The sequence below is a fragment of the Lepisma saccharinum genome, chromosome 11 (genome assembly GCF_977018435.1).
Source record: "Lepisma saccharinum chromosome 11, izLepSacc3.1, whole genome shotgun sequence".
NCBI classification, from domain to species: domain Eukaryota; kingdom Metazoa; phylum Arthropoda; class Insecta; order Zygentoma; family Lepismatidae; genus Lepisma; species Lepisma saccharinum.
In genome coordinates, this window is record NC_139239.1 from 61,592,654 (window position 1) to 61,606,844 (window position 14,191).

Consider the following 14,191-nt stretch of genomic DNA (forward strand, 5'->3'; position numbering starts at 1 on the left):
AAATATGTTTAACATGTCATTTTATCCATTTAAGCAAGTTCGGACAAGGAGTAACGCTTTAAGTTGTTATTGCGATAGCTAGTAAAAAATAAGAGCACACGACACAACTGAGTGTGGTTTCAGTTAAATTTGCATTCATAACTAGAAAATATCAGACAATCAACAAAAGTAAATATCCTTTTGGAAAACCAGCACCTCAAAACCTGTGAAGAACTGCTTTTTTTGGGGTAAAAAATTCATTGCAGAGAAACATAATTTGACAAAATTTAGGGAGAAGATAGAATTGTTAAGAAGATAGCAGCGTTTATTTTTATTTATTAATGGTAATTCTCGTGGCTTGCAAAGAGTGAAAGCAATCTGCTCGCGATAATGAGACAAGTGCTCAACTCTACAAAATGGCATTCATTCTTATGACGTTTGTGGAAAATGAAATATGATAATGTGAAGTACGGCCGGCGTTATTCCTGGCATTCAATAGCATGACAGCGCGGGCAGATTTTAAGAACGTGCTCGTCTGATTGTCCGTTCCGAGTCTGCCGTTATTCCCTGCCTCCAATAGCATAAGAGCGCAGGCAGATTTCAAGAACATGAATGTCTGATTGGCTGTCCGAGCACCTGCTGTGACGCGTAGGAAAGGTAACTCAGCAAGTAACCAATGCACGTCGCCTACTTCCCTCAGGAACGCCAACAGCTAAGTGAAAGGGGAGGGTTCATGCCAGAAACTAGAACGGTTGTAGTATAGTATGTGGTGTAAATAAAAAGTGTACTACAGACAACCCCAGTTGATCAGTTTACCCCCTCACTATCCTCCAGCCACTTAGCCAGAAAAATTCATTCATATTTCTTCTTTTTTTTAAATTTTCATCCCCTTCTCTATATGATTCTTGCCCTATTAATAATGATTTTAAAAATTTCTTATGCAGGGTATTTCAGGAAATGTGTGTTACTTTTATCTTCATAAACTTTTATCTTCTCGTATAATATCTAAGAAACTAAAAGTTAAAATATACAAAACAGTAATTTAGCCTGTAATATTATATGGACATGAAACTTGGTCCCTTACATTAAAAGAGGAGAATACATTGAGTGTTTGAAAATAATATCCTTAGAAAAATATTTGGACCTAAAAGGGATGAGGAGACAGGTGAGTGGAGAAGATTACATAATGTAGAATTGCACAATTTGTATTCCTGTACAGATATTATTAGAATAATTAAATCAAGAAGACTTAGATGGGCAGGCCATGTGACACGAATGGGAGAGAAAAAGAAGGATTCTTCTTGGGAAACCTGATGGTAAGATACCTGTAGGAAGGCTAAGACGTAAATAACGTTGAGATAGACCTAGAGGAATTCGTTAAGGATGGAAAAGATTGGATTGATCTTGTCTAGGATAGAGACAGATGGAAGTCTTGTGTTGCTGCAGCCATAAACCTTCGGGTTTAAGATGGCTAGAGAGTTAATTAGTTCTGATGGAACTTGACAATTTTAAATAAAGGCAAGAGTAACATCTTGATTTCTTGGATCATATCGGAAACAGAATATGCCACATAAAATGATATCTATTCCCAGGGTCAAACTGCGAATACCAATAGGGTAGTAGAATTTCATTGGTGATGCACCTCTGAGAAAATGTTAGATGGACCTGCAAGGACTATTATGGCAACATGTACTGCACTGATAAGCTAAACCCAGTTAGAAATATTAATAAGGTAAACATAAATCGATTGACAAGGTTATTTAATATTTTTTTACAAGCCATTACCTCTTGGCAAGTCAAAAAACCTAGCAATTCCTTTGAAAGAGAATTATTACCGGCAGACTTATCTTTTTACTAGAAAGGTTCATGCCTGATAACTTTTCTCCTTCTTCTAATTATTCAGTAAATAACACACATTGTCTTTTCTCAGATCTTTTAGAACTCATTTACCATGAACAAGAACTTATAAAAACAATTAACAAATTTCTAGGTTTAGGTGATTTTTGTAACCAACAAAAATTAATAGTTTTGTGCTGTTATTTTTGAAGCACAAACTTGATATTTTTATAGTGTAAATTCACTGTCAAATGATTGAGGATTAATATCTAAAAATAATGACAAAACTTAGTTGGAGAATATGTTAGGAACTGCTGTTCTTATATCAAGGTATATAGTGTATGCATCTTCTGGCAGACTAGCACAGGCAGGGTGTCATATGGTAAGAGGGCACACTGAGATTTTTCTTAATAGGCAACCTTGAATATTGCCTAGGGTAACCATGCGTCCCATTTGGACCAGGACAGTCCCGTTTCAGATGTTATAAAGATGTCACTATTTGTCCCGTTTTATAAAAGTCTAGGAGTTAGCTTGAAAATCAAGTCTAAATTTGAGACATTTCATTCTAAAAATATGTTGATGCAATTTTTAAACCAGCGTCATGGAAAAACAGCTGAACTATGTTTCAAACACTTCATATTTCATAACAATCAAAATGTTTCATTGTCGTCGTGAACGTTCTAGCAAACAGTAGTACTTCACTGCTTATATTGTTTTGTGTGTTCCATTATTTGTAGACCAGTAAATAAGCATGGTCTAGAAGCATACATGTAGTTTCAGTACAGTCATGGAATAATGCTGTTCTCAAGAAGAATGGTTGTTCTAATAAATACTTGAGTTTAGGACTAACATCAAAGGTTAATCGGAAGAGACAGAAACACTGTGTAAGCCATACTGAAATTGTAATAATTGTTATCTTTTAATTTCATTCATGTGTATGATGTATCATTCGTGTGGTCCATACTTTACTGAATAATAATAATAATAATATAATTAGGGTAACCGATTTTTAAGGAGGGGGAGGTTAAACTGACCTACTTGGGATGTCCTGTTTTTGGGCAGAAATATTATGGTCATCCTAATATTGCCAGTAAATCAGGAAAGTACATTTTAAAGCTTTCAAATGTTTAGTTTGATATAAGTTATTGATGTTTCAATAAATTCCAATTGACAGCAGAAAGTTTACTAAGCATAAAGCTGAGAAAAATGCTGATTTATTTCATAACGAAACAACGCAACAGTTCCAGTGCCAATTGTTTCCCTTAACGTTCCACAGCATCCTTTGGAATGGTAAATCTTTCACATTATTAACTGGTAGCGTCCTCGCCTTTGTAATCAAGGGGTCCCGGGTTCGATACCCGGTGGAGGCACATAGTGGTTCGGATCCCACTTTAAACTGTAGGCCTAGTCTCAATTATCTTTACTGTGCATAAAGTGAACTTAAAACACCAAATCAATCAATCAATCAACATTATTAACTGTTCAGTACAGATAAAATAAACTTTGGAAGAAAAGGGGAAAAGGTACTTACCAATATTATACCCTACTCTGACTTGCAGACTCCAGAAGTAGAAGGAAGTGTACTCCACGCCATTTGTACCACACCTAGTTGATATTATTAACACCTCATTAGTTCAGTTCCATTTGTTTTTTGTTTTTTTTACATTAAATGCTTCATGTTAGTAACTAAAGTGATATTGTTTCATATTATAGACTGTGAAAGATAAGGTTGAATTTAAAAGGACAGGACATATAATACTCTTTTCAAATTTCTACTTTTACTGATGCATTGATGAGAGTGATGAGAGTTATAACTCCTTGTTTGGCCCTGCTTTCGTAAACAAAAGAACATTGAGTACATGAAAAGATACTCAAATATAGTATCTTCTCATACAAAATAATAATAATAATAATAATAATAAGTCATGGTGTAACTGGTGTGACTGCAACATGGGAGCGACAGTTTTGATTCCTGGAATGGGTGATCTAAAACTTGGGAAGTTTTCCAACCACATCCCTGCATAAATCTGCTTCACCCAGCCTGTAGTAATTGGGTACTTGGGGTAAACCCTTGGAAGGGGGGGATAATGTAAAGGTAGCCAGAGCGTGGTGCTCTCACTTTCACAAATGGCTGAGATTGTGAATGTGTGTGTCTCTACCTCCCCATTCCTCTACATGCTTAAGAAGGCATGGTTCAATGAATATGAAGTAGCTTTAGTTTTTTGTACTTAATCTTTTGCGTAGACAAGGTATGACCAGATAAATCACACTCAGTATATCAGTGTGTGGCGAATATACATTTCACTTATACAAAATCCTTTCCACATTTGCTCATGACCCATTTCTGTTTATATTCTGTTTCTGTAACTGCATAAGATCCTTAAAAATCTTTTGTTTCTCTCTGCAGCTCATAAACATTTTGATTGGAGGAAATGATTTATGCAATGAATATTGCTTCGTGGACCAAGATAAGGACTCCCCAGCCGCACATAGGAAACAGCTGGAACTAACACTGGATTACCTACAGAAGAATCTACCAAGAACATTTGTGAATCTTATTCATGTTCCAAGTAAGCTATCCTTCCTCCTCCTTCTTTATTGTTTTCTCAATATCTAAGCCAGTGGTGATGACACATTGGATAATATCCGCCACATCTTCAAAGAAAAATGTATTCTATATTCACATTATCAGTGTGCGAATTAACAGGGGGGATGCCGGGGATTTCTGCCCCCACAGAGAAAAAAATATCCTCTGCAAAATAAAATTATTTTTATCCCTGCCAGAGTTGTTTTTATTCCCCTCAAAGAAAATAGAATTGAAATAATATAATATACAATTTCTAAACTATATAACAAATACAATTGAAAAATCATTCGTGTCCATTAATGATCTAGTCATCAAAGATTTCACTCTCGAAAACTATGCTGCCTTGTGGATTAAAGAGGGGCAGCATTCTGCAACTGACAATCCTCACTGAGCCTAGACATCAGCAGGTTGTTTTTCATGACATACTGCTAATATTTTACATGTATTATGATGTTCACAAGAACCTTGTTGGGAGGTAAGATGGGCTAAGTTTGAATTTGGCAATAGAAATTTAGTTGTTTCTGGTGCTAGTAATTTGATAGCTCTTTTTGTGTGTGTTTCGATTTTCTTAGAAAGTAAATATCCTAAGTGTTTCTAAATTACGTGTAAATATTATCATAAGATTTAATGACGAAAATCAGAACCAATGCTCTAAGGTACTTAAAACCACAAGGCAATAGCTTAGTTTAATTACTGGTAAAATACACAAATTTGCTTGTCCAAAAAAAAACTATTTTCCAGAATGAAATCAGAAATACGCTGCTGAGTATACATCTCCCCAAAACGAAAAGCTTATTTCAGTGCACTTTATTATTATGTGGTCTCATTTTATTTTTATCATAGAATTTTTTACCATTACATTTTGACAGGATGGGTCAGTGTGATTTCGGGGCCAACCTGTGGCACCACCCCTGACCTAGGACAATCTCTTGAATGATTGTTACACACATGTATCATCCTCTCCAAAAGTATTGTATGGAATATCACAAGGAACCTTTGATGAAATTTCTGCATATATATATAGTTGCAAAAATACAGGTGACATTAAGGTGAAACCATTGATCTATCACCCACACTCTTCCTGCACTCATTAAAAATAATTTTACTAGCAACAAGCAAAATATATTACCATAATACACATGGACGTTCGCAGGAATTTTTACAGGGAGGGGCAAGCAAGGTAATTTTCTCCAGGGTGTGTGTGTGTGGCAAGAGGGGGAAAGGAGGCATATTTCCCCCATAATAGTGATGCCTCGTCAAAACATATCTTCAGTTTGAAGCATTTCCTTCATTTTCCTTCAATTGAAATGAAATTGTGTGAAATATATACTTTTCAGGTGGACATTCATTTTCCAGGGGGCCTTGCCCCCCCCCCCCCCCCTTCCGAATTTCCATGATAATACACATTATCTGTCTAAAGTTGTGTACTGTTAAAAAAATAATAAACACGTATTTTAACTTTGAAAGTATTGGATGAAGTTGCACAAAAATGGGTCTTCTAGGATTATATGAGGTGTTCAAGAGCACATGTAGCGTAGTCCATTCAAGATAGTTTTGAGAAAAAGTCACATTTAAATAATTTAGTACTATGTTTATCTGTTGGAACACAAACATAGTGGTGCCTCTATGAGCAAGAATTTGAAACTTAGGAGATATTGGAATGTTTAAAGTGGGATTTCCGGTGAAATTCCATGTAATTTATTAATTCTCCAAAACAGTCTCATCTAGAAAAGTTTCAAAGGGTCCAATCTCATTTCAATGCCATTCCTAGTGAATATTCCAGCATTTGAAGACATTTCAATTTAATTTCAGATATTATACTTCTGCGAAACATGAAGAATGTGCCATTTATGTGCTACATGAAACAGTTGGTTCTCTGCTCATGTCTATTTGGTGGAGTAGAGAGAGCAAAAGCTGAGTCTGTTTCTCGGATGCTTCAGGGTTATTGGGAAGCTGAAAGGGAAGTGGTGAGTACAAAGTCTTTTAGTTCTTTGAATGTTAGTGATAATTGGTTCTACATTAGCATGCAATGTTAATTGGACATTATCAGGCATGTATCTAGAAATATATTTGGGGGGGCAAGTGTCTCATTAATAATAATAATAAACAAGCATATTATAATTATATTAAATTGATAAAAATTAAATTATATTAATTAATATTATTACACAAATAAGTAAAATTATGGTATAAGATTATACATACTAGGTATAACAGCACATATTTTATCTAGCTTATGTGTAGTTAAGATCGGCATAATTTGCATAAAGACAAGTGCCCTGGCAAAGAAATTAATGTCAAATAGATGAAGAAATGAATATTTATTGAATAACAAGAAAGGATGTTAGATCCAGATGGCGAAAAGTAAAGTTTCTGATTAATATTTTATGCATATCATCATAAATAGCAGTGTGCAAGCATAAATCTTTACTAATGTCCTTCAAAGCCGTGTGATCGATTTATAATCCTTGCCTACTAGTAAGTTCAGATGAAATTATTAACCATCGGTTATGCAACAATAAATGCAACACATATATATATATACATATATGGGGGAGGGAATATATATTTTTTAATTTTAATACTTGGTAAATCCTTCAAGGGGGTCCAGACCCCAGGACCCTCCCTCCCCCTTAAATACATCCTTGGACATTATCCATTGTCTAGTGCTTTAAACTATACTTAATCTTAACATTACGTTTCTTCTATACTTCAGGAGAAATTTGTTTTCTTCCCACCACCGGCAAAAGAAATTTCACCTGAAGGCGAGAGAAGGAGTGCTCTTTCAACGCATAGTATTAGAATAACTAAATAAGTATAGTTTAAAACATTAGTCAAAGGATAATGTCCAATTAACATTGCGTGCTACAAAGATTTTTTTTCTATTGTTTATATTAGCCATTGAGGATTTCTTATTCCATTTATTCAGGGCCTGATGTTAATTTGAACAAAATTTAAACACAAAGATGTTTTGTTTCTATTTTGTAACAAACCAGACTTTCTATATGCACCTCAAGGAAACTAGAATATTCATATTTTTCAAAGTATGTTAATCTATTCTTATTATTGGGTATTTTAAATGTCTGTCTTGGCAAACTGTAACTAACCCACCTAAAGAAAAAGTTGCCAGCAACTGATGACCATTCATCATCATTTTCACAATTAGCCAAAAGTGTCAGAAATGCGAAGTAAAATAAATTAATTCATTCACATTTTTCATAATTGTACAGCCTAAATTCTATAATTTCTACCTACTTCTGAAAATGAATGGTCATGAGTAAACAAATGGAGAGAAAAACCATAAAAGATCACATGTAAATGTAATAATAAATTCCTTACATGACAAGCAGTATTGTAAAGTAATACATGTAGTGTATGGTTAGTGTTTAAGTACACTTTATACACAGATAGGCTAATCAGGACTGGAAATAAAATTTGATCCAAACTACTTTGTACCTGGACCCCTTGATTACAACACAACAATATTTCTACTTTGCCATTGTTGCGGCCCTATGTGATGCATGCATATTTATCTTGTGTTTAAACTAGGAGTGTATGGGATCATAAAAAAAGTTGGGACTGGGGTTAGGAAAAAAAAAATGCCATCCCAATCCAGACTTAAGAAAATGGTTTCGTGACTTTTCAGGATCCTGAATAATCAGGAAATTCAAAATGACAATATTTACAAACTGTTACTTCTTGATGTTTTCTGCACTACAAGCATCTGTAAGTTCTTGGAATTAACAGCTTTTATTGCATATATATATATAAAATAATTATGTGAGGGAGAAATAGTATGTATATTTCGAGATTTTCACTGTCATATTTCCTGTCCCAAATGACAGGATTTTTCAAAATTTATCATCCCGATCCCATTCTAACCAAAAATTTTCCATACCACACACCTCTAATTTAAACCAAAGTTGAATTTTCATCTTTATAAAAGATATTTTCAGGTAAGGTTAAATGAGTATGTATTCAATATAATATTGCGAGCTTCCTTGGGTCTCTTAATTAAACAATTGAAATAAGTTTTTCAGAAAAAAGTACTTCTTTCGAGTATAATCATGTGCAAATAAATAAAAATAATAAAACATTAATTTCTTGTAACTTGAGTCTTAAACCTAATTGTATTTTGTTTTGTATTTTAGGCTGAGAGTGAACGTTATCAGAAAAAGGAGGACTTTACTGTTGTTCTTCAACCATTTTTCCTTGGTGTCCAAAACCCAGACAATGTCAACACAATTTTTGGTGAGGTGCCAGATCTTTCCTATTTTGCTCCTGACTGCTTTCATTTCAGTCAAAAAGGGAATGCATTAGGTAAGAAATTTTAAATACATTTTGTTTCTTTGAACCGGTATTATTGGTAAAATTTTCACTAAAAAATAAACTAGTCAAAAAAATTTAACATAAAATACATATTTTAAAATATTATTGTGCAAATTTAATATATTGAGCAGCTTGCGGGTGCTATTTTACATTTCATTTTTTAAATGTTTTATTTCCCACCAGGACAGAAGTCAGAACGATATATGACCAACAAAAGTAATGTCTGTGAGGAATTGAATCTGGAAAATCTTTATTACAGTTCAATTATATTACCAGAATTTTAGCAATCAAAAGAGCAGAGTTTTGGCCAGTGTTTCGCATGAATATTACTGTCAAAAGTAAAGTTAGAAGATCTACGTAGACAGGACATCCCAAGTAACCAAAAGTGGCTATTACAATATTACATTAGATTGATTGAGTTGGTATACTAAGTCCCAGTTTAAAGTGATTCTTACATTACGTATTACCATACTGAAGATAATTGGCAAGAAGTAAGAACATACGGTTGGGCAATGGTAATTTTGGCCATAGTTCCAACGTTGGCCCAACATGTGATTTTTACATTGGGCCAATGTAATGAAAACTAAAATATAGATTTATGTTCTGAGATATATATATATAATTTATCGTGAGGCCAAATATATACTCTAGTAGTATATATATATTTGTGTATATTGAAAAATAAAAGTCAGGAAGAAACCTTCCACTTTTGAAGACAATGTAAAAGTTATCAATGAGAAATCTCTTGCAAGATAATTTGTGCCACTTAACCAATTACCATCCACATAGCTTCTGCAGAATGAGAGTCAAACACAATATCAGTATCAATATGTTTACTCATTGTTAAGCATTACAATAATGCAATAGATGCGGTCTTCAGTTGTTGTCATGTTATGTCAGTGGGCATTCTCCCATATTGCCTTTGGTTACCGTAGTAAACCAACTTTTTTTCATAGGTATAGAAATTGACATAATGCACAATCACCATAAGACTACATAAATATTTATTGATAAACTCGCTGCAAAGAAACTACTGTCTCCATCTCCATTTGCCAGTTTGATTGGTAGTCATGTACTAGTACATGTCTCTTTTCTCTATAAAAATAACCAAAATAATAATGATTCCCTGCCAGTCACTTCTTCACGTTCCCTACTGGAAATTCTGTCTACTGTTTTCAGTAGATTAATGGATGTTTTGAAACATCTACTATTTTCAGTAGATGATCTGTAATGCTACTGTCTTCTACTGTTTTTAGTAGGCCACTGTTTTCAGTAGCTGAACTGTAGTGCTAATATTTTCTACTGTTTTTAGTAGCCCAACTGTTTCTACTGTTTTCAGTAGATGAACTATGTTCCTAATGTTTTCTACTGTGTTTGGTAGTCCAACGGTTCTTCTATCTTAAGTAGTTGAACTGTACTCTTAATGTTTTCAGTAATATAATTGTACAACTAATATATTTTATTGTGTTCAGTATATTGCTGTCTGAAAACAGTACTCTTGTCAGTAATGAACATTTCTTATCTATACAACTGAAAATGCAATGGAAAATCATATAAACAACTAAAATAATGTACAGTACAGCATGTGGAACTTGCTACTTAGGAATACATTCACACAACAAAGAAATCAAATAAAGAGAACACATTTTTAAATGTGTAGCTTCATTGTGGTTAATGCAGTTGTAGAAAATTGAAAAATATACTCCTTTATACATAAATTGACATATTGTTCTTCCTATTCACACGAAAACAGCAAGAAATTTGTTTAAATGAAGACCTGACCCTCAATGCTTTGAAAAAACAAAACAAGCAAACACTGCTGATTACGTTGATCAAAAGATGGCTCCTCTCTGCAATTGCATTACACAGATATAATAATAACCATGGATATTCCATGCTGAAAAAAAAATCAACTGATATGATCATGTATTCAAACTGCTAGCTGCTTTAAGGTTGAATTATTTTTTAAGAAAGAACTGTAGTAACTTATTCATTAAGATATATCTGACTTCAGTAGTATTCATTAGAAACAGAGTAGAAATTCAGTTCATGTACTGTTTTGCCAATTCACTTCAAAATCGCTGCCAATATGGTGTCAAGAATTAATTTGTCTATTTTTGGAGTCAATATGATTTTATAATATATGATAGCAAGTATTATGCATTATTGTATACATTGTTTTTTCAGTATAGTAGCCTTACTGAAGAGTACAGTAGTCATACTGTAGAGCACAGTAGCTGTAAAGTAGATCTGCAATAGGATTTCAGTACATTTCACAGCACACAGTAGAATACATTTGAAAACAGTAGAATTTGTCTACTGAAAACAGTAGAAATATTCAGCAGGGTTTTATGGAAGAGAAAGTTCAGGAAACTATATAATTATGTGAATGATCAGTATGAATTTTATGTATGCAAAGAAAATCCCATTTATATTTATCATGCACAAAACATATTTCTTTAGCCAAACTATTAGTAAAGATTGAAAAATTAAAACCGAAATCAGTGTGGAAAATTTCTTAGCATAATTTGAAAGACTGAACAGTGATATAAGGCAGAAAAAAATATTATGGTCACATATAAACTAGACTTGTTAACAAAAAGAATGATATTTTATTTTTCAACAAACTTGCAGTTTATTTTTTTGGTATTGGAGTATAACAAGTTAATATATTTTAACTTTCTTTTACTTAGTTGCCAATGCTCTCTGGAATAATATGCTAGAACCAATAGGCAACAAAACCTATGGCTGGGAACCTCTTATGGAGAGATTTCTGTGTCCAACAGAAGATGCTCCATACTTTTATACCTCAAAAAACAGTAAAACCTTGTTTGAGACAGGACATCAGTGAAGACAGTGGTAAGCTTGCTCCGATGACTAGTTATTTTAGTGTCACTGCTTCGTATTTTATATTCATTGCCCTTGATTATTATTACTATTATTATTATTATTTTTACTTTTGATGTTTATTAGCAGAAGAGCCATTCCCTTTGAAAGTGGACAACACAAGGTTAATTTATTTTTATTGAAAGTATCATCCAATTAAAGAAAAAACTATGCACAATTTGGAATTATTAATACAAATATTAGTTTGAGGGCTTTAAAGATAACATTGTTTCAAACCTATTACTTTTAATAGTAGAAGTGGAATTTTATGTGTGGAGTTTTTACTTAATTTAGTTTCATTATGATATAGTATTATACCATAAGAAAACTAAATTAATTCCAATTTCATTCTAATTGTCTCATTTATTGTTTCTATATCTCAAGCTCTCAGTATCCTACTTCATTTCTGAAACAAACCTTATTTTGAAGAATCTATTTATGATAATTTTCTTAGCCCTTGCATTGTTCCATAATCCTACAAAATAAATAATGTGCATGATCGATGTCGCACCAGTCACAGGCAAAAAATGTTTATAAAAAAGTATGTAGTGATATTTTTAGAAACTAAAAGCATCTAAATATCGACTAAAGTTTGCTTTGTGAAAATAAAATACAAATGTCTTAGTAAACCTATATATTCTACAGAGTTTTCTGAAAGACTGAGGAAGTTCTTAAAGTTAAGTCTCAGAAGTGTCACGCCCATCACAATTACAAAAATGTATTTTCTGTAGCTGAAAATTGAGATGGGGGAGGAATATTCTGAAACTTTTATCAACGAAAATCAAATGCTAGAGCTACATATTTGAAGGTGTTAAAAAAGTAATTAAAAAATGAATGTAAATTTGTCTGAATGTCACACCCATCACAATGGAATTGCCCAGAAGCAGTATCCCCTGATCCCATTTACTTGAATTGAACATATGAAAATAATAGAACATCTGAAATCTAAAAACAAGAGAAGTTATACATGTGCAAAATAACAGAGTAAAGATATGCATATTCAGTTCTCCATTATCTTACTATAATTTCATTTCATGCAAATTATAGGAACCAAAATCATTTTTATATTCCCCGATTAAAAAGATTTGAGTTTATAATCGATTTTTATTTTCTTTTTTCACCTGTAGTTGAATTTTCATCCATCAGAAATCATCAATTGAGAGACTGACATACTCCTGTAAATATCTCATCAGTGTGTGCTTACAAGTTACATGTGATAATACAGTAGTGTGAAAGCATGCCTTCAATGTGAAAACTGTGCAAGACACTAAATGAAAGTGAATTTGCATAACTGTTAAGATGGTACCAAAACAAAGAACATTACATGTGTTATCCTGAAGACAGTAGTAGTGGATCTTCTACACAAATTATAGTTTGGAAACACCAGTGACTGTGCTCACAGTAGAACTTTGTTTAATTTATTCTCAATTTTGTGGAACATTTAAATGAAAACTGTGTAAAGACATGCTCTTTGTAAATATTGTTTTTTTTTTTTTCATAAATACATTTATGTTTTTTATTAATTATTGTCATTTCATTAAATATGAAAACATTCTCACTTATATTTCAATGTGTTCAATTTAATTGGCAAATAATGAAGAAGGAAGTTGCAGAGGATCCAGAACTTTTAAGCTTAATTCTGAATTTTTCTTACTTTGTGGTGTTTTATTGCCACTTTTGCCTATTCATGGTGATGAGGATGACTGATGATTAGGTGAAAATGATGAAGCGATACTTGCAAGGAAACACAAATACCTAAACCTGAGATCAAAAGCCAGACTTTTAAGTTGTTTCATTTTTTTTTCTTAATTTGTATTTTTCTTAGTGCCTTTTGCTTGTCCCAATGAGCATGTTTGATGATTAGGTGCTGGGATGTTGTTAGGTAAGGGGCCAGGAGGGGCTCCTGGAACAACCAATTGCAACTCTGCACATCTCCCCAAAACAAAATTTTGATAAGACTAAAAATTATTCAAAATTAATAGTATATAATTTCCGGTGTTAGAGCTGGAACATTGCATGGGAAACAAACTTGCTATTCTGAAGAATATCATGAGAAGCAAACGTAGGATACCAACATTTCCACCGCATTGTTGCTTACTGGTTTGTAACCAGTCATTCAATCTGCCTGCCTTGAGGTTACCAAGTTCCTAGAAACCAGAGATTCGAACTTTTCCTTACAAATGACTTTTCCCTTACAGATGAAATTAAATTCTCTGCCAAGGGGTCAACAGTAGGGGGTCGAGAGATACACGGAGTTCTCCAACAACTGATAATGTTCTTGAGGTTTAAAATTTCTGTCTGCTTCTGCTTCAGAGCTTTGGGTTCTTGAAGTATCTCATCTAGGGTTGCTGCGGTCATTGTGTATTTGTTCATGTGTTGGAAAAGTTCTAAAGTATTGTAGTGCATTTCCATATATAATGGATAAATTCCTATCTTTGTGATAATTATTACACAAGAATCGATTAACTTTGACCTGACAAAATATAATCATACTAACATCTATGCTTTTGTCTGCTAACTTCCTATGAAATTGAAAAAAAACTTATTGGCAGTATAAGAACATTTTAACAGACA

General features: G+C 33.1%; 1 protein-coding gene across 1 annotated transcript in view; it reads left to right on the top strand.

The window, feature by feature from the left end:
* Positions 1 to 13,107, top strand: part of LOC145995275 (phospholipase B1, membrane-associated-like) — a 43,393-nt gene extending 30,286 nt beyond the window's left edge. The window contains exons 5-9 of the mRNA XM_083131861.1: positions 4,223 to 4,385; positions 6,215 to 6,369; positions 8,554 to 8,722; positions 11,425 to 11,590; positions 12,745 to 13,107. Of these exons, the coding sequence (XP_082987987.1) occupies positions 4,223 to 4,385; positions 6,215 to 6,369; positions 8,554 to 8,722; positions 11,425 to 11,582 (645 nt within the window). The 3' untranslated portion in view covers positions 11,583 to 11,590; positions 12,745 to 13,107. The remainder of the gene's footprint in view (positions 1 to 4,222; positions 4,386 to 6,214; positions 6,370 to 8,553; positions 8,723 to 11,424; positions 11,591 to 12,744) is intronic.
* The last annotated feature ends 1,084 nt before the right edge of the window (positions 13,108 to 14,191 follow it).